Source organism: Bicyclus anynana, chromosome 2 (assembly GCF_947172395.1).
Source record: "Bicyclus anynana chromosome 2, ilBicAnyn1.1, whole genome shotgun sequence".
NCBI classification, from domain to species: domain Eukaryota; kingdom Metazoa; phylum Arthropoda; class Insecta; order Lepidoptera; family Nymphalidae; genus Bicyclus; species Bicyclus anynana.
The window spans coordinates 281,819-304,187 of record NC_069084.1 but is presented as its reverse complement, the minus strand read 5'-3'; the positions used below and the strand labels follow the sequence as shown (position 1 = coordinate 304,187).

Sequence of the window (22,369 nt, the reverse complement as noted above, 5' to 3'; positions counted from 1 at the left end):
TGGAGCGGCACCATGCGCCCGGCGGAGCGCGCCTGCTCGCGCACAGCATACGAGCCGACCATCTGCAAGGTAACGCTGACCGCACGCACACCGAGTGCGGCGTGCGGCGTGCGGCGTGCGGCGACACAGAGCTCGAGCTAGAGCTGAAGCCGAGCGTGGAGCGGCACCATGCGCCCGGCGGAGCGCGCCTGCTCGCGCACAGCATACGAGCCGACCATCTGCAAGGTAACGCTGACCGCACGCACACCGAGTGCGGCGTGCGGCGTGCGGCGTGCGGCGACACAGAGCTCGAGCTAGAGCTGAAGCCGAGCGTGGAGCGGCACCATGCGCCCGGCGGAGCGCGCCTGCTCGCGCACAGCATACGAGCCGACCATCTGCAAGGTAACGCTGACCGCACGCACACCGAGTGCGGCGTGCGGCGTGCGGCGTGCGGCGACACAGAGCTCGAGCTAGAGCTGAAGCCGAGCGTGGAGCGGCACTATGTTCTATGTTTCCGTTTTTGCCACATGTTTGACTGATGCTCCGTTCCTATTGGTCGTAGCGTGATGTAATATAGCCCAAGTTGCCTACTCCCTGATAATATAGTTTTGTGAAAGAATTTTTCAATTCGGTCGAGTAGTAGGAGTGGGGTATTGTACGGTAGGGACAGGGAAGAGGTGCTCATAAGTCGACCGGGTCCGCTAGTCAGTGTACACGTCTGAGCGCGCACCTGTTGCAGGCGGCATCCACCAGCAGCACGGCGGGCACATGGCGGTGCCGGTCGGCATGTCGTCCTCCGCCTCCGACAGCGACAAGCCCACCAAGCAGAAGAGGCACAGAACGAGGTAACTGTCACTATTTTATTCTATCGCAATTACTAGGAGACAGTAATTTATCGATCTTACCTTATTCCTTCGAAAATGCTTTAGTGAGTTTAGTGTGGTTTAGTGCTTGAATTCCAGTGACAAATCTATACCTACTAATACTTATTATAAAGAGGTAAAGTTTGTGGTTTGGGTAATATCTGGATCTACTGAACTGACTTGTCATCTATATCTATACTAATATTATAAAGAGGTAAAGTTTGTAAGTTTGTAAGTTTGTCACATTTTTTAAATGGGGTAATCTTCGGAACTACTGGTCCGATTTTAAAAATTCTTTCACCAGTAAAATGCTACATTATCGGGGAGTGCTATAGGCTATATTTTATATTAGTATCATATATATTAGCCGAGTTATCATAGTTTTTGTCATACAGGTCGGACTGAAAATCCTCTTAAACAGACATATTCGCATGCGCTGTCTTAACTATTGTGTAAAATTGAAATTAATGTATGAAGACTTTATGTATCTTTAAAAGTTCTACAAAAAAGTCCGCGACACCATATATCTATCTTCTATATATTAGCAGATATAGTACCTTTTGTGTTTTAAAAATTATTAATTTTATATACTTAGGTTTACGTCATTATTTATACAACTAAACTTTAATCCTTATTAAAATAAATTATTTAATAATCACAAGGATATTATGGAGATAAGATTTGCCCTTTACAGTATGTTAATTACTTGAATAGTTTCGGAGATAATACAAAATTTCTAAAAGACGCAGAAATTCCGCTATATGACGCCCGGCGCTTTCAATTACGTAGTTCCCGTTCCCGTGTGAATATGGGGATCAAACATAGCCTATGACACTCGCAAAGAACGTAGCTTTCTATTGGTAAAACAATTTTCCAAATCGGTCCAGTGGATCCAGAGATTACCTCCTACAACCACACGAACTTTACCTCTTTATATTATTAGCATAGAAGTCTTTATTTCTCTTGGTCATACCACCACTCTCGAAGGACTGGTGGTTTGCTAAGGGTAGGAGTAAGATAGAGAAGTTACAGGGTAGGGTAGGGTACGGGTAGGGAAGCGTAGGGGTAGTGTAGGGGTAGGGTAGGTTTAGGGCCGGGTTTAGGGTAGTGGCAGGGTAGGGGTGGAGGTAGGGTAGTGGTAGGGTAGATGTACGGGTAGGATAGGGAAGTGGTAGGGTAGGGGTAGGATAGGCGTGAGATAGGGGTACGGGTGGGATAGGGGTAGGAAAGGGATAGGGTACGGGGAGGGTAGGCGTAGGATGGGGGTAGGGTGTAGGTAAGGTAGGGGTAGGGTAGGAGTAGGTTTGGGGTAGGGTAGGGTAGGGTGGGGGTGGGGGTAGGGGTAGGGTAGGGTAGATGTAGGGGTTGGGTAGGGTTGGGGTAGTGGTAGGGTAGGGTAGGGGTAGTAGTAAAGTTGACATCGAAATTTACGCGGACGAAGTCGCGGGCGTCCGCTAGTATACTATATTTTATCTCAGTATTTTCACAGGAACGGAAATTACGCGGGTGGAGTCGCGGGGCGTCGGCTAGTAATACATAAAGTGTTCAATAACAATCACATGGGTCTATAAATAAATCTACGTATCTATAATCATACTCTCTGCTATACGTAAAAAGTAGGCAAGCCAAATAACAAGGCAGTTTACGACTAACGTTAGAGATGGTCCTAAGCACGGCAAGGAAAGTCTCGTCAAAATACGTTCAAGCAATTTTTCTGGACATCTCTGGTGCCTTCGACAATGCCTGGTGGCCGATGATTCTCCTCAAGTGCAAGCGAGGCGGCTGTCCACCAAACATCTACCGGATGTTGTCGGACTACTTCCGCGGAAGACGCGTGGGGATGTTCGTCGGTGATCGGGTGCAGTGGAAGGTATCTACAAAGGGTTGTCCTCAGGGATCCGTGCTAGGCCCCACACTGTGGAACGTCCTGCTGGATGACTTGCTTCGGTTGCCGCTACGGGGGGGTGTCAGAGTTGTTGCGTACGCGGATGACGTCACTGTACTGATCGAGGCTGACTCCAGACGGGCGATCGAGTTGGCTGCGGCCGACTCCATCGCCCTCTTTGAGGACTGGGCACAACGGAACCGTCTCTCGTTCGCACCGCACAAATCCCAAATGGTGACGCTCAGAGGGAAGCTCCAGCGGGCTCCAGTAATCAAACTTGGCGGCGCGTCGATCAAGTCTGTGCGGCATACCGTTGTACTTGGCGTAACGATCGACTCAAGTCTGTCCTTCGCTGAGCATGCGCGATCGGTCGGAGAGCGCGCTGCGAACTGCTTCGGCAAGATTTCGCGGGTATCTACCACCTCATGGGGTGTTAGGTACCCTGCGCTGCGGATCCTCTACTACGGCACCTTTGTAGCGACGGTCGTGTATGCTGCGGCGTGTTGGGCTCAGAGGGCAACGCTCTACGTCGTTCGGACGACCCTTATCAGGGCCCAAAGGCCGGCCTTGGTTCTTCTGACCAAGGCTTACCGCTCGAACAGCGCCGCTGCGCTCGCCGTTCTGGCGGGCGTGTTGCCGGCAGATCTCGAGGTGATCCGTGCTGCCAGGCTGGATGCGGCGCGTAGTACCGCGGCCAAAGGGGAGTGGAGCAGGCGTAAGCTAGAAATCGGGTCGGCCATGACCCGCGAGTGGCAGGAGCGATGGGCGAATGAGACGAAGGGAAGTGAACTACGTCGATTTTTCCCGGACGTGGCTGGCCGACTCAGGGCGACCTGGGTCGCGCCGGACTATGAGACCTCGCAGGTCCTGACGGGTCACGGCTGCTTCCGGAAGCGCCTGCGTGACATGTGCCTCAGCGAGACTGGCGACTGTGTGTGTGGGCTGGCAGAGGAAGACCTCCACCATGTCCTGTGGGAATGCGGCGAGTACGAGGACCTCCGGAGTGCAATGTTGGAAGGGATCGTCAGAGAAGAGGCGGGACCGGTGTACTACCAGGATCTCGTTAGCTCGGCGGTCAACTTCGGCAAGCTACGGGAGTTCGCGCATCGGTGGCACGCGAGGCGGAGCGCTCTGGACCGTTGACCACCGGTCGAAGGTGATGCATGGACCGCGGCGGGCAAGCGGATCTCAACGTCGTGTGTCGTCCAGCCCCAGAAGGGGGAGAGTGAGTATCAAGGGACAAGGAGCGAAAAGAGAAAACAACTTGTAGGGAGTCAAGAAGGCGTCCCGGGAACACGCAAAGAGCAAGTACCGGGTTCGCCCTCCCTCGATTCGGCCCAAATTACCGAGAGGTTGAAAGGGCCATGGGAGGTGGTGGGTTGTAACGTTAGAGATGGTAGTGATGATGATGTTAATCTGTACATGACATACATACTATGGTCTTAGATCCCAGTATTATATTATGACAAACCTGTTGGCAATTGGACGAAAAGTATATTATATCAAATTAAATTATTTGGTGATGGATTAACTAAAAGAATTCAGTCTAGGATATGATTATGATGATATTCAGAGTCCAGGGCTGATTTTTTTCAGACAACCATATAATACCACCGTGTTCTTAATGAAATAATCTTTATATTAAGTTTATATCATTAACCAGACCAGTTACTAGTATCGATTTACCTGTTCACACCGACCAGGTACAACCACCCAAGAGGGGAAAATAGTCAACCTAACTTTGCATATTTTAGCTTTATATGTACTCTCGCTCGCTCGACTGGTATGGTATTTGTTAATGAATCAAACCAGTGCAAAGTTTAAAAAAAATAATTGTTAAATATTCTAATTCTGTCCTTAGAAAAATTGTTAGTCAACCCATCGACAATATTTTTATTGACATTAAAAAACTTTACATCCAATACTTTATTTGCACTTCGCTTGAAATTCGTTTTCAGCAATTCAATGGGATCTATGGATTTTATCCATAGTTTTTAGCTTTTAAGCTAACCTAGGATGTAATGAGCAAAATCGGTTTAGTATTAACTAACTTATTCTACCTATACAATTTAGTTAACCATTATTTAGTTTAAATACTTTTCGTTTTCATAGAAGTAAGAAGTTCAATTGAAGTTTAAATTAGAGATCAAAACAGTGTATCGCGCAGGTTCACTCCGGCGCAACTGAACGAGCTGGAGCGCTGCTTCACCAAGACGCACTACCCCGACATCTTCATGCGGGAGGAGATCGCCATGCGCATCGGCCTCACGGAGAGCAGGGTGCAGGTCAGTCCTACACTATGCACATTTGACGAAAAGCATAACACGCTAGTTCGTGACGTTACATCATTATCAACCTATTTGAATAACCTACTACAGGGCAAGATCTCTCTCTTTTTAAGATAAAGGATACGGACGTTAATCCACCATGTATGCATGGTGGATTAAGATGCGACTCTGAAGTCGGATTGGGGGGCTTAGGGTTGCTATTTTGTAACGATCATTACCTGGTAGTGATTATGACCAGAAAGTATCTTTTCCGAGGCACGGAGATATAATACAACCAACTACCCAACTACGGGTTGACTACTTTCTTCAAGAAATGATCAAAATTTCATAGCCAGTCCCAGGATCTTATGATAAGAAGCTGTATAGTCCGAACTATCCAGTGGGTTACGTTAGGTATAAACTTTGGGAAAGCATAATTACTATTATAATATACTCGTTGTTCTTAAAATATTAAATGCTTTATAAAGTTTTAAATTTATTAATGTACGACGGCTTTCCTATATAGCTCAAGGTTGTCCTTTGTCAAGGATTTGGCGTCATATCTATATTTATACAAATCAATAATAGAAATTAACTTGTCTGAATAAATAATGAAACTTATGGTTCAATTAGGCCGAACCTTCGTATATAAGCTTATTTTCGGCAGAATGTTTGGATTAGGTTATCATCTGCAAATGAAGCCAGAAAATAGATGAAAGATTATCTTACAAAGTACTTTTTATGTTCAGAAATTTTTATACCTAGTAAAATACTAATTTAATATTAGTACTAGTTTTCACTAAGCGGTCTTAGGACAGTATCTTATACAAATTAATATAGTGTTCAAGTAAACAAACATTTAAACGTTCACCCATTCCGATTGATCCAAACACAAACCGTTACATCTGACATCCGCTGAACCTTAACTTTACGAGAAACATATAAAAAATAAAACGGCGGCCCCACAGAATCACCTTGCACGACCCCCACTTCGCACGCTCCGTACAAAAGTTGCACTACATTGATACATTTCACGAGATAAGGTGGAAGGCCTACCTGGACCAACCTTGGCGCGAGCAAACAAGTAGTCGCCACGACTTGTGCAGTGTAGAATGCCTGTTTCAAACCCACGCTTCTTAGTAAAGTAAAAAATTAAAAATCAAATGTAGACAAATAAACTGCAAGACAAAATAACATAATTAACCTCTATCGTTTTCCATGGTACTTTTTTATCATAATCAGCAAAATGTCTTCAAAATATAACGAAATGGATTTTTTTGCATTTAAATTATTTGTATAGTTTCTTGATGAGTTAGTTTAATATGTATCTACCAAAAAAACGGATCGTAGTAATCTGGTAATAACCAGTGTAGTTGTAACTGTCAATCGTGGATTGGTATAAAATGCACAGCAATCTGCTAATAGCAGCTTTGTCGAAGCACTTAGTCTACGGATAAACTATGCTTTGCGTTGGGAATTAGTCTTAATTTGTGTCGTATGTACCAATATTTGTATTTCGTTAACACGCGGACACACGGGTGGTGCCGTCGGACAGCTTTCAGTCGTCACTAAAGATAAAGCATTATCGCAGTTTTCTGACTTCTAATTGAATCTGTATATTGATAAAGTTTTTCAGACAACGAAAGTTTGTTCATGTGTGTGTTTGCCTAGAGAGTGCTGACATTGAAATTTGACGTTAAAAAGTGCATCATAAAATTTTAATGTTAAAAATGCTATTTCCAAGATTTGAAACTTTTAATTATCATATTTTATTTTTCACTGAAAGTTAATCTCCACTAAAGTTTTTATAGTAAAGTTATATAACAGTTAATATCGTCAACTTAAAATCAAAGCTACGAGATTTACAAACAGGCATTGTGTGAGTTCTTCTGTGAGCATGTTTGTTTATTTACCGCAACAGCCTCAACTTTTATTATTTTCTGGTCTACTTTCGAAACAGCTATAGTAGAGTCAGTATTAACTGATTTTCAGTCAGTATTAAGAATTTCATTTGCTATTTTTTGTAATTTTTTTTCTCGTTATATAAAAACATATTTATTAATTAATATAAATGCATAGGATTCGGTGAGAAGAAGATACGAATAAAGTTCTATATTACATAATGTATTAGCTGGTGCTGCCAGCAGTGTGTGAGGTTACTAGTCGACTTGTAATCCGTGAAAGGTGCATCGTCGCGCCTTAACTCTGTTTACGACATGGCGGCCTGTGCTCGTTTGGTGGGCAGTCGATAACTGGCGATCAATATTAATTACTGCGCCACTGCTACTGGGCTTTGAGAATATTTATTTGATGCGTTTATAAATATTTATTATGCATCTTCTTTACATTATATTACAATCTAGTCTTCTTTAGCTTTATCTAAAGAAGACTAGATTGTAATATAATGTACTTATCTATCTTTATCTTTGTATTCATTTTTAACGTTAAAGTGATTTTGGAAGTAAGATTGTTGTCTATCATTGCTGCCTGGTTTTTATTGGTCTAATATTATTGTGTAATAGTTTTTGACTATAAATAGTTAGATATGGAGGCATCAGCTCAAAAATAAGGTTGCTGGGAAAATGCGCATCCGAATTATTGTGATCATACTAGTAGTTCTAAGAAGCTACTAATGTCCTTTCCTAAAAATTGTAGGGTTACTGAAAGTCGGTTTATTGACATTTTCCTTGTCTATGACCAAACGGAATAGTACTTTGACGGGTTTTCTTTGACTTAAGTATTCTTCAACATTTCGTAACCATGACTCCTTTCAACGAGTTATCAAGGAATGAATCATGACATTACTATATCTTTCGTGCAATATATCATAGCAGATCCGGTTGCTTTTAACTATCGTTAATAAATTTATAAATGGTTAGATATTTATTCAATAAAGTAATTAATTATTGTGTTGCATTATTTAAACTTATGCTTTGATAGATTAGATCTAAAATTGCTTTGGAAAATCTGTTGTAATACATTTCTGACGTTCAACAGATACAAAAGATTTCTGAAGTTTTTGAAGTCTATATGATGATTTTGTAGACATATATTAATCATTGACTAAATAGATACATACGAGATATATGACCGGGCATCTCAAAAGTAGCGTGATCCGGTGCGAAGGCTGCGCGGTCGGCGGGTCGCGGGTTCCGAGAAATCTGTGCATTAGTCTTATTTATACTGTTCCCATGTTTAGTCTGTTTGCGGAGGCCGGCGGCCGGCGGCGTATTTAGTTAATACGTGCGGGCAAATAGCGTGGAAGTGAACTAACACTTCGCAAATACGTACACAAGTGGAAATACTCTGTACCGGTTACACGCGTGATCATATGAATGTCAATGAGTCTCCCGAAGTAATCGACAGCTAAACAAGTCGCAAAGCGGTGTGACGATGAACTAGCACGGTTCCAAGGGCTGATGGGGGGTGCGATCCCGAGGTACTGGAAAACCGACCCCGCACCGAAAGCGTGACTCGATCATGCAGGTATAAGACATTGAATATGTCAGGGATTCGCTGGTTACCGGTGTAAAGTCAAAGCCTCAAAGATAATAATAGCTGATCTCCGCCATAGTTACTAGAGAGCTTTAACTTTCAGTAGAATATTAAGGTGATAGAATTTCAACTAAAAGTGACTTCAATTAAAAGTGAAATTAATGATTTGAGAATTAGGTAGGTAAGCTACACTACTGCGTCAGAAAAATGGTGTTGCTATAACTACACTTGAAGATCTTTGTAATGTTGATTGGATGAGATTGGACTTACAGTGCAATCGGACTTATTTTAATTATTGCTTGTCAATTATATTACATTAAATTAGTTGATGGGTTCTAACGTGAAAACTTGATGAGCAAATAAAAGTAGAAACATAACAAACAGACAGAATCACCTTCGCATTTAAAATATTGTTATTAAATTCCAACGGAAATTTCGTAAAATATTGTTTACCCCAAAACACCATAAAAAGCCCGAGACTTGGCAAACACGAGTCCACATTACACCTCGGAGCTTAAAAAAGTAGCCACAAAGCGTTGTACACACACACACACACACGCATATCTACATAAACAATAGAGCCTACAAGAATCTCGCAGTTGGGCGCGAAGTAGTGGCCGCCGGGACAGTAGTGCTGGCGGCTCCAACCGACGGTAAGCGGGACGGAGCTTGAAAATAATCGGGACGTGTGTCATAACTGTACAAATCTAACTCAGGGAAGAAATTCTATTAAGCTATACTTTATTTATCTGTACTGTAAATATTTGAATATTTGAATGTTTAAACCTCTGATTTTTATTGTTTGAAAAAAATTGAAAAAAAATTGATATTTAATTTGTTACTGCGTGATTATCTTTTAGTACTTATTGAAAATACCAGTTATATTTGCAGTACCGTGTGGCAAACAAGTGACTCAGAATACGACGGGTGTGTCTATGTGATACGTCCGCGCATGTAACAAAGATTCTTAGAGAGATCTTTAAACTGTTAATTTTAACTGAAAGTAATAATTTATTTTGAGATGTAGCGACTCCTTGCGACTTATTTATACTTATAGTCAGTTCATCTAGGTAGGGGTTGACCTACACTGTACTTACGCTTCCATTTTTAATAACCAAACGAGTATCACTAAATATCGGGACATACTCGTACCTTTCGGGAGAGGAACATCCCTAGCATCTCACTCGTGTAGCCCGGCTTCACAATCGGCTACTGTTCTCTGTTCTGCCTCAATTATTGTGGTGAGAATGGCCTGACTCATCGTACACTTCGGAATATGATGTTCATTATTATTTTGGTAGTTTTATCATTCGGACGTAGCTTATAAAAGTAGGTATTGATAGCTCGTCTGAGGAAACTGCTGACCTGCTGATGAGGCGTTGCTGTGTTTTGATTAGAGAGATAAAAAGCTGCTAGTGAAATTAGATAAAAAGTACTATAATAAATAAATTAAATTCGATGTATTTATTATCGAATTAAGTAAATAAAGTAGATTGTAGTTTTTTTTATTCGTTTACGAGTATTAAATTGGTGTGACCTTAGCGTTATTACTGCTAATAAGTAGTGAAATTCTAAACTGCAGTAGTTGTGAAGCTTTTTGTGAAATAGTATATCCGGGGAAGTACTTCTACCATGCATATTTACGCCAAGCGGTGTCGCTGTGTTCTGGTCTGAAGGGATTGTCAGTAAAATTACTGGCACATCAGGCATATCAGATTGATCAGCTTTGTAGGATGTGTTCCGAGCATGCCCGACAATAGGTTAGTTATCATCATTATCAGCCCACATGATGCGTTCTCCAAAGGATCGTTTGCCATACCAGTGTCCGGGTGTGTATAAAATCGACTGCAGCTGTGGTAGCTCTTACATTGGACAAACGAAGAGGCCCATAGCAACCCGTGTAACGGAACATATAAGAGCGATAAAAAACAACGACCCGCAAAAGTCTGCGATAGCTGATCACATTCTACAACCGGGAACTAAACATTGGATTGAGATCCATAATTCACGCATTATTTCCACGGACCGCCACTATATACGCCGAGTAGTTCGAGAAGCCACTGAAATTCGAAAATACAAAAATTTCAATCGGGAAGATGGTTTCAAACTAGCCAGCGAGTGGAACCCGGTGGTAGAATTGTGCAAACCAAGAGGGCGCCGCGATACGCATAATAACAAAAGCGATGTCGTGAGTGTGGTTTGCCTAAACAGCCAAAAACGCGAGGTTGTTGAAAAAAGAACAAGAAAGAGGGTAGATCGATTCTGCCCCTAACAGCTGACTTCAGTCCCGTCGTGACCACGATCCATGCAACTGGGTCGAAATATCGACAATAAAAATCTCGTCGTTTTATGTACCCGTTTAAATAACATTCATAATGGAAAATCACGAAATAAGTTTTAAATCATTATCAGCCCATTTTACCGGTCCACCGTATAGTAGAGGGGACCCACCGAGCTGTTCCAATGGGCATCTGCTGTTATCTGTTCGATAACTCACAGCATACATGTCCTATTTTTGGGTTCAATAGATTAGTCCCAATGAGTTGCCATCTTGCAGGTGATATGATATCTATGATCTTGCAATACGGTCACGTAGATCTGGTGCTGCAACCACCAGCTGAAGCTGGTCATCAGAAAAGCCGACTTTTCAAATACTCACAGATATATCGTATTTGGGTACAATGAAGTGTGCCCAATCATACTCAATAAGTATTGTTTTCATAGAGCTTTTGTTTTATTTTTAATACTTAAATTGTTATTAATGAGATTGCTAAATTGGAATAGGTAAAGTCACTGGAAAACTCATCGGTAAAAACATCGTCGAACCTTATTATTCATTCGTTTTAAATTCACAAGTGCTGTTTCAAATAAAAATAAATAAAAAATGTCGCTCCACCCTCGGCCGGCCCGACAAGCACTTTGTTTACTAAATCCTTTCATTATTAAAAAGATATACGGCTAGTGATGTCACCACACAGATATTGTCGATAACAATATTATCAGAAAATAAATTATTTATTTTTACGGGAATGTACTTTAGACATCTTTTGCAGTCTCCTTTTGATAAAGGTATATCGAGTAGGTTATCTAAAAATATTTATATTTTATTTCTAAAATACATATAATTTAAATAATAAAGTAACTAGATAAAACCTGTCTTTAACATTAAATTAATATGAACTATAAAACTTTAATAGCATTCATTTTAGTTTGATTGTTTGGATTAGTCGATATCTTAGTAAGTAACGTGCTATTTCATAGACTATTAAAACTCATGTTTACCACGTGACTTCTTATGATCAAATAAGTTTGTTACTTCATTTGGCTGCATGATACTTGCAGTATCTCTTAAAATTAGAAAACAGTTTACAACATTACATCGCGTAGATCGCCTTTGTATTTGTATACGGTTCTTCAGAGACTATCGGAGTCTTTTGTGTAGTACCTAGTACACATTTACAGATTTTGTTCGTAGTGTAGAATATTGTAGCATAGTTGTAGTAGTAGTAGAATACAACGTCGGTATAGCGTCGAGCGCGTCCCTGCGGCGCGGCATTAGGGAGCATTAGCACCCCGCGCAGTATTAAGATTTATTAGCCTATAAGTTGCGCGGTCAGTAATGCCGTAATGCTGTAATGTTGTTGCGATCACAACTCATTGTGTTACGTGCTACTGTGCTGGTACTAGCGAGTGGCGGGAAACTGATCGACTGACGGACACACGAGTTTGACTTCCCTGGTACATTCGGTACTTAACATAAAAAAACACTTCCTAATATGTATAATATATTATTTTATAATTTATTAATATTTCAATAATACAAGTTTTTAATCTGAATAGCTTTGTAGATAAATGTTAAATTGTTAAAAATTTCTTTTGCTATTTTCCGAAGCCAATAAAAAACCTTTAATTTTTCCAAAGAGATGTTGAATTTACAATATTCAGATATAAAGATTTTTTAAAGAATAGAAGAAAGATTTTTTTAATTTGCTATGTATCTTGTACATGGGAGTCCAGCGGGAATCGAACCACCAACCCTCGGTGATGAGACGGACCGCTTTACCGTTGAGCGATTGAGGCTCTGTTGTTTATTGAAAGTACGAGTATGTGTTGATTTGTTATGATGTGATGTATATAATATACTTCATTTGCTGAACCCTACGCCCTTTATCTTTGATACTACAGGCACATACACTATACATTACGTAGAATAGGATGAGTAGTGTAACACTAAATACAAATTAATTTTATTTTTTTCATTCATAGATACAATTTGTTAATCATATTTTGACGATTCCTGTTGGTGTTGACGTTTAGGTTCATCGACTTTATGGTTTATTTCGATTTCGAGCGATTATTTTTTAAACTAAATTACATTTTGATTAAAAAGCAACCCCCTTCACCTCCTGTGCGAGTAATTGCTATGTAACGTAGGGTTAGGAACAAATCAAAGTAATGACTCGCACCTGGGCACTGGGCAGCCGCGGTATCGAGCGGCAGGTGCTATCGACTACTCGCCTCACTAGCACGAATGGCTTACAGGAACACAGATATTAGATGATTAAAAGTTACCTTTTGTACCGTTCGCTCAAATTGTTTCAAATATATATGATGTAGTTACTGTGTATAATTGAAGTTCACCATTTATTACACCTACATGAATTTATCATCATTAGCAGCCATTTTTAAAAGCATATCTTAGTCGCTGCTAAAATATAGTTGAGCTCACGGTGATAATTTGCAATTCGATTTTGATCAGAAATTACTGAACCCGGCGGCTCAACGCTGTGGCTCTACGGAGCCACGGAGACGCAGCACCACCTTTCCAACTCCAGGCTTTGATTTTTATTTTTTTGATAATAAATCAATAAAATAAAAAATCAAAGCCTGTAGTTGGAAAGGATAGCACGGATAGTGTCGGTTCACAGAAAGGTATCAAAACAAAACGACGATATCTTTGATGGCGACATAAAAAGCAAACGTTAATAAAACCCGATCCCGGGCGCCATAACCACTTTTCTCCGTAAGCCCACTGCCGCCGCCGCCCGCTGCCGCCCGCCCTGCACTGCCGCCCGCCCTACACTGCCGCCCGCTATACACTGCCGCCCGTTGCCATCCGCCGCCCGCTGCCGTTCGCTGGCTTAGCCTTGATTTACCATTATTCTGTGCCGTTTGCAATATGAACGTGCTTTAGCCGCCTTTACATCATACGATGCATTGCACTCGTCATTATCTATATTTCTATAATAATAACACGTTGATTTTATGTTTCCGTTTTTCAAGTAACGAATATGTAGATAATCCACCATTGGAAACATTTTTGCTTACAATTGTAATCAAGTCTGATTGTAAGCAAAATGTTACCTTGTGTTGGAAAAAAATCATGGATTAAATATTCTGTCTGCCTGCTGGTTGCTGAAAGACATACATCTAAACCAAAACAATAGATAGTACTGATAAAATAAATATAGGGAGATAAAACTTTGTAAGGAAAAGTTAAAAAAGTATATCCTATTTATTACCAAACATAGATACAAGTAGTTATTCCATCAATATATTAAAAATTATATTTTTGTGATCGCTTTTCAAATTGTGCCGACAGTCGTGCTCGTGTCGTCCTCGTGTAGTAGCAATGTCTTGTGGGACCAAGTTAATTTTGGTAGCTTAGGGTGGACTTGGGGTCATCTATTCGATTCCCAGGTGGTTAAGCCGACGAGGTGCGGTGCACGTTGACCATTACTTTCGTGATAATCTCGCGGTGATAGAATAATTTGTTGTTGTTCATTTAATGACCCGTTGGTGATGTCAACACATGATACACTACTGTCAGAGTAAAATTTACTGTGCTACTGTTGTGAGTGTATTCTAATACAAATGCATTTCAGTGTAAAAATAATTAAAATATGGAGTGATAAAATGCTGTAACGGCATGCATCACAATCGGTCTTCGGTTCCACAAAGTTGGACAAAGTTTTACAGTAACACAGGGCCTAGCTACAGCGGCGTCGTGTAGACCAATCTAGACGTATACGAAACTTTAGTCATAAATAACTTTGCTGAAGCTCAACTTCAAGTTGATGGACGCACCTAGTTGGCCGTGTTCCGATATGCCCTGTGAAGTGTTGACTGTTTATAGACGATGGAGTTCAACTTACTACACTGAGAAAAATATTATATACCTAAGTATAAATAAAACTTACTACTTGTGCATGCTTCACATGCTGCAACTTACGTAAAAAAGATGCAGCGTACTAAACCTTTTAGAAGCAACACTATGTTATATTTAAGGAGCTCGTATACAACATGGTGCCGGCTACTTGTCTAGTAGTGTCTGGTTTGCTACGTATTTTAAGTATGATCATCCAGGTGTTATTTCTCAATGTATCAGGTGGGACGTCTGTTTCAATCACGTTAATAAATCAGTCAGTCAATTGTTATTATATAAAGCTAAGCAAATATTCACGGGATCAAATACAAAACAAACCCGCCGGGCGCGGCACCTAATTGAGCGCCTAATCCGCTAATAACTGCATCCGCGTGATGCTGCAGCTTTAGCAGTCAACGCCGCCGCCGCCGCCGTGGGGGACGGTTAATTAAAACGCAGGGGGCGCCAAATCGGGTTTTTATAGTTATTATGAATAAATTGTTGTCTGCAAACAAGGAGGGGGCCGATTTATCAGCTTAGATATTTTCCGAGATTCCAGTAGGTTTGATGTGAGAAGCTTACCTGGCTAATAATATTAAATCAATTGTTAGCAAAGTATTATTGTTAGACGCTTGCCCTACAAAGCCTCCGTTCACCTAAGTATATAAATGTTTTTCATCATAGTAGCCCTCAAAGCAATACAGTAGAGCCAGTGATGACTAAATTTTCTCCGGGCATCGTTAAAGATATACATGGTCCAATCAATCCATGCCATCCAATATTCCCATAGCCAGGTTCGAACTTAGAACCTCATGATGCGTAGTGGAAAGTTTTATAAAAGCTGAAAGTTTGTCCTCTCGCTCTACCATAGACAGGCACGGTACGCAACTATGGACTTTGGTCCACGGTGGCTTTGGGAGATGGACTTCAAAGGTCTATTCCCCAAATTGTCAAAGTAAAGAGCGTATTTATTTTTATAATTTCTTCGGCATAATTGTCATGAACGTAAATCATCAGAAAGCAAAAGGTTGTCAGTTGCCCCAGTAACTTTGCTTCGTGGCAATCTTTCGAAAAATACCTTTAAGATTAAAATTAGAGTATCTAAAGACTTTCGATCTTTAGACCACCACATTGTTTTTTAATTACATTGCCCCTACGTTACCTCAACTCAGTCATTGTCTCCACACGACAGTTGCATTGTATTGTAGCAACCCATGACGTCACAGCTTTCCATTAGCTGTAACGAGACGAGTCGACACGGAACGCATCTCAGCGGTGTCAGCGCCAGATGCGCGATCTGTCGCATCTACTCTCGGGGGAGGTTTAATTCTTTTTACTTGTTCCCGCCAGTCGACGAGCACTGTGGTGTTGCAAGGTATAGTGACGCTTTTGTTGGAACCAAATTCCAATAATTTATTTTTTATAAAACCTTCAGATTTATTATGATAAGTAAACCTATTTACTAGACAATACATTAAATATTTACAATAAGGCATCATCATCATCATATCAACCGATAGACATCCACTGCAGGACGTAGGCCTTTTGTAGGGACTTCCAAACATCACGATCCTGAGCCGCCTGCATCCAGTGAATCCCTGCGACTCGCTTGATGTCGTCAGTCCACCTGGTGGGGAGTCGACCAACTCTGCGCTTTCTAGTCACTTGCCATTCCAGCACCTTGGGACACCAACGTCCAACGGCTCTTCAAACTATGTGCCCCGCCCATTGCCACTTCAGCTTCGCGACACGTAGAGCTATGTCGGTGACATTGGTTCTTCGTTCCATCGCTCACTGTGTGACTCTGAGCCTTGTCATGAGGTCCACAGTTAGCGACAAAACGTAAAATTTGTTTTATATTAAGGCATAAAGATTTATTTATTTTTAGAAAACAAATCTAATGTTAAACTACATAAACTGCATAAATCTTACAAATCGATCAATGTTTTCAGACCTGTTAACAGCAAATACCTACATTTTCTGTCGTAGATAATGCAGATAGTTGTTCGTTGCAATGTAAAAAGAGATATTTAAATAATTTCTTCAAGTTATTAAAATGTCAACTCTATTGGAGGTTTAAGGGTTTTTTTTCATTCTCCGGCATTAGCTACAAGCAGGTATATAGCGCAGAAGTAGAAACATTTCGCGTCGCTCGCGAATGTTTCAGACATTGCATTCAATTCCGCGACAACTTAGAGCCGGGGGTTAGCGAAGTTGTCCGCGGGCTCGTTGTGTACGACTCATAATTAAATCACGGGGTTGCTTCGTTTCATTACAATTATTATGAAGGGTTCTGTTTAATTAATCCTAATTATAATTACGTTTATTTGGTAAGAACAATATATTAATATTTAAGTCGTCAATACAATTGCAGGTTTTTTATTAAAGTAACTAGCGGACGCCCGCGACTTCGTCCGTGTAAATATTGATATCAACTTTCAACCCCTATTTCACATCCTTCAGTTTAAATTTTTAAAAGTTTTATAACGTATACCTAATAAATAGTTCACTAATAGTAACTAATAGTAGCCTATCCAACCCTACCCCTACCTTACCCCTACCCTACCCCTAACCCTAACCAAATTACATACGAGTATCCTACTAATATTATAAATGCGAAAGTTTGTATGAATGTTTGTTTGGATGTTTGCTACTCTTTAACACCGCAACTACTAAACCGATTTGGCTGAAATTTGGAATGGAAATAGATTTTACTCTGGATTAACACATTTTCATACCGGAAAAATCCATGGCTCCCGAGGGATTTGTGAAATCTAAATTGCACGTGGACGATGTCGCGGGGATCTGCTAGTATTTAATATAATTATGTACATACTTGAATTCTCTCAAATTTTATTATAATAAGATAGAGCTATGTAATATTATATAAAGTTTTAAGTACATAGTTTTCTCGACATAGGTATAGTTTCACAGAACAGAATGGCTGACTTGCACCCGTAGGTAATATGACCGCCCGCCCAGACACAAGTAGGTACTTCCTGTGGTATTTCATTATTGAATACTGTATAGTATATGTATCGAATAATAATCAGTGTTTCGGTCGTATTGTATTAGTTGTCGGTAATTGCTGTGCGGAGGAAGAGGAAGTCGACCGGAAACTATGCGTAGGGCGGGGGCGGGCGGCGCAGGGCTTGAGCCGTGTCATGTCGATAGATTAGTTTTTATCGATAGAATTATTGTTGATCGAAAATTGATTGTTATTTAATTGAATATAACAGAATGTATGCATTGAAAGTGTGATGTTTGTTTGCGAATATTTTGTTTGATTCTATTATTATCAGAAAATCGAGTGAGATTTTTATTAGGATACAGTTATTAAGTACCTACCTACTTAACAAACTTAAGAAATCAAAAACGATCGAAACGATAAACTTTTCGTTTTTTATTGTAGCTTTCTCGTTTAAAGTCTGATGATTTTTTGTTATGTTATGATGAGTTAAAATGCAATAGATAAAAGAAAGCAAGGAAGTCGATACGCGTGGCTTGTGTCTAGTTCCCGTTCCCATAAAAATACAGGGATAAGATATAATTTATAACACTCCGTCAATTTCGTGGGTTTTTGTGGAAAAAGAATTCTTAAAATCAGGTAAGCAGCTCCAGAGATTACACCCTACAATACCAGAAACGTTACCTCTTTAAAATATTAGTATAGATTAGTATGAATGCTCAGTACGAGTATGTCTGTCATTTTTTCACGCTTAAACTCGCGTAGAGAGGTAAAATGGAACTTGGAGCAGAACATAGGCTAGTTTTTATCAAAAAAAATAATGCCGAGTGTCCACAGGAAAAACAGAATTTCTCGCGAACGGAGTTGCGAGCATTGGCGTTGTAGTTGCTAATGGAAATCGGGATTTTCGAATATTTTCGATTTGTACGATTTCAACAATTGAAGCGTCGATATCGACGTGTGGCCGTCATCACTAGTAGGTAGGAGTGGGCGGAGAGTGTACGCTTGCGCGGTTATGTATCGAGCGATTCCCTCCAACGAGCACCAATTACGCCTTATGTACTGAACACGGCGTCCACTGCGTCCTCGCGTCCACTGCGTCCGTGCGTCCAATGCTCCTCTGCGTCCACTTACCACTATTTACACGTTTTCCGTTCACATTCCATCTCACTGGCAATTTTTTTTATACGCTCAATTCATCGTCATCATTGCAGGGCTGAGAATAAAAATTTTGCTTAAAATTACTTTAATCGAATGCATTAATCTTGCATTAAATATAGTTTTAATATATAGGTGTTCGACCTATATTTTAAAATATAGGTCAAACACTTGGTTTTCTTTTAAATTTGAAATCCCTACAGAAAGGTTTTGCCTGCAATTGTGCCTGATGGGAAGCAACGAGGTTTGGGACAGGACCCGCTTGCCTAGATTCCTATTCACAGACGTAAAAATGACGTTAAAGCTAATGTAACGTGTTAAACTTAAAGCCTGCTTGAAGTCGTATTGATACGTGCTCACCGCAGGATAAGTGCTTCATGATCTGTGGTGGTCACACGCACAAATACTCGTATAATTGGGTCATTTTAAAGGTTAAATTGATGTTTGAATAAAAAAGACCTATTTTTCCCCATACGTCATTTAAATAAGACATGAAAATTTCCAATTTTTCGGAGTCAAGTATGTTACGAAAGATTTAAAGCAGGTAAGTATATGCACTTGCTTTAAAACTTTCATATTTTACTGTAGTAGGGGTTTAAATGATGATTCACCTAGTTTGTTCTTCAGCAGCCCAGTAGGCACATACATACATGTACATGAGCGGCGACGGCAACAGTTAGCTACCGTGAGCCGGCTGTTTGTTTAGTTGGTTGGCGGCACACTGCGCGCCGGCGGCGGCCTCTGCCACGAGCGGCGGCGGGGACACCATGTGTGTGTGTGGGTGTGTGTGTGTGTGTTCGTTAGTGTGTGTGTGGATTAAATGTGGATATGCGTATTTTCAAACGTTTGTTTTGACTCAAATTTGATATACTTGAGTGACAGTGTCCTCGGTGATAATGATTCGGAGCTGGTCTGATGGTAGTATTAGATGATTGCCAAAGGAACTCCTACACAAGATAAAACCTCCAAAAAAACATTGATAGGTACTTAGTATAGTGTAAAAGCTTGTCTTCAAAACTGTATTTTTAATAAACACATATTTTATATTAACGGAAAACTGCTACGGACGCAGATCGATGTTCATCGTAGATCTAATCTAAGAGCATTCTTTTAAAATCAAGCAAGTTCGATTAAAAGTACTGCGTCCAAATCGATCTACCTGCCTGCAAGCTAGGATTATTATTTTTAATTAGATGCATATATCTGCCTACTGTATATTATGTACATACCTATCTTTTTAAGTTTACGTATCTTTTTGATATTATGTTTTGTGACTATAGTTAGAAAATTCTCTGCCGATACCAAATGCTTAGCTTACCTTTATCATAATATATACGAGCTACGGCCTTTCATTTATTGGTAGCAACATCTAGTAATGTATATTAGACCCAGAGGCATGAACTTTATAGATGCAGTAATTCATTTCCACCTTGAGGAAGAAAGAATTTTCTATTTTGTACGATTTGTTCCTTAAATGCTTACCTACCCTAGTTAAAAACCTTGTGCACGCCACTGATTAGACCTGTCTCCTATCGCTTGTACCAGCGCCGCTCAGCGTGGTCGCGCACGACGCACACACACGGGGCGCGGCGCTAACTCGCTGCTCACGCGCCGACCGACGCTCATGGGTACATAGCCGTATGCGTGTACGAGCACATATACGTACTAGTTATTGTAAGGCTAGTGTCACACTATCACATTTAGACCAAAGTAACATCGGTACGTCGACGCAATGACGTCGTCGTCGATAAATACTGACATAATGATTGCAAAACCAAGTTTTTGTCTCCTCACACATTACCACAGAATTCGGTCTGTTTGGGATGCACAAATTAACACGCCAATTATAGTGGTAAAACAAGTGTATTTTAAACATATTTTAAAAGGAGATGGTCCATTTCAGGTCAACTCTTGTACCCAGTATCATTAAAATTTTAAAAATACAAGGATCTTATTAAAATTTATTAAAGTGAACAAATGTAACTAAATAAAAAGAAATAAATAAAATTAAAGCCCATGTTTTTGAATTATACCAAGATGGCGCCCATAAAGCATTTATGACAAGACAATTGACAGCAAACGTCAAATCGATTACTGCGTTGAAAACGTCATCAATCCGCCATTATTCCCTTATTAGTGTTGTGTCCTCGAAGATCTTGCAACGCTAAGTCCTTACGTTTGGATTTAGAAAAGCTTAGAAACCCAGGAGTGAGAGAGGAGTATCGGCAATCCCTGGAACAAACGTTTCCAATACTCGGATCAGATACTGTAGGTATTGATTGGACGATCTTCTCCTCTCACCTTCTGGACACAGCTGAATCCATAATAGGGCGTAAAGCGGCTAAGAACATAGACTGGTTTGACGTAAATGATGAATGCCTAAAGGCTGCTATTAGTAGGCACCGATCTCTTCTACAACAACATACAGGCAAGCGGCAAGGGGAGTTACCTGCTAACATCAAAATGAGTGGTGTGGAGCTGCGCAAGCTCTGTCGTGAAACGAAGAACAGATGGTGGCAGGACAGAGCACGTCACATACAGTGGCTTTCTGATACAAATCAGTTCGGAGAGTTTTACTACAATGTTCGTAGGCTGATTGGTACCACCCCTCGCATCAGAGTACCGTTGAGGACTGTCAACGGTGACCACCTACTAAAGACCAAGGAAGAGGTACTGAACAGATGGGCAAGTCATTTTAAAACGCTGCTCAATGTTGATCGAGGAGTGGATCTTCAGCATATTGCAATGTTGCCACAGCTTCCCGTATTTACAAATTTGGACGAGCCGCTGTCATTGTCTGAGGTCGTCATTGCCATTAATCAACAAAGGAACGGTCGAGCGGTGGGTACGGACCTTTTATCAGGGGAGCTTCTAAAATACTGTGGCGAGGAGATTCACAAAGTCATCTGGAATCTTTTTGGGCGTATGTGGGACGAGGAACGTGTTCCAGATACATTCAAGACATCACAGATTATTCCTCTCTACAAAAACAAAGGTAACCGCTCTGAATGCAATTCCTATAGGGGTATATCTCTCTTATCTTCTCCTGGTAAAATCTTTGCCAGGTTGCTTTTGAACCGCCTAAAGCCATTGTCAGAAAGCTTGCTACCAGAAACTCAGTTTGGCTTCCGGCCTGAACGTGGTACATGTGAAGCTATTTTCTGTGTCCGTCAACTGCAAGAAAAAAGCAGAGAACAAGGGCAATCCATCTACTTGTGTTTCGTAGACCTTGAGAAGGCTTTCGATAGTGTACCAAGAACTGCGTTGTGGATGCTGTTAGAAAAACTGGGCTGCACAGAGAAGTTCGTGAAACTTTTGCGCCTCCTCCATGACAATATGACGTGTTGTGTAGCAGTTGATGGCGAGCAGTCGGACTTTTTTCATGTTACGTGCGGGGTCAAGCAAGGGTGTGTTCTGGCACCCACCATGTTCGCTTTGTATTTCGCAGCCGTAGTACGCGAAGTTTTGCAAATTGTGAATGAAGGTGTCAGAATTCGCTTTCGGACAGATAGTGCACTCTTTAATCCAGCTAGGCTTAAAGCAAAAACTAAAGTATCTTACGCCATGATTACTGACATTATGTATGCAGATGACCTCTGCTTCGTGGCA

General features: G+C 40.8%; 1 protein-coding gene across 1 annotated transcript in view; it reads left to right on the top strand.

Annotated features, from left to right (window-relative positions):
• Window positions 1-277: 277 nt before the first annotated feature.
• Window positions 278-22,369, top strand: part of LOC112051926 (homeobox protein orthopedia-like) — a 30,570-nt gene continuing 8,478 nt past the window's right edge. The window contains exons 1-3 of the mRNA XM_052887710.1: window positions 278-381; window positions 719-824; window positions 4,895-5,012. Coding sequence (XP_052743670.1) covers window positions 748-824; window positions 4,895-5,012 — 195 coding nt within the window. The 5' untranslated portion in view covers window positions 278-381; window positions 719-747. The remainder of the gene's footprint in view (window positions 382-718; window positions 825-4,894; window positions 5,013-22,369) is intronic.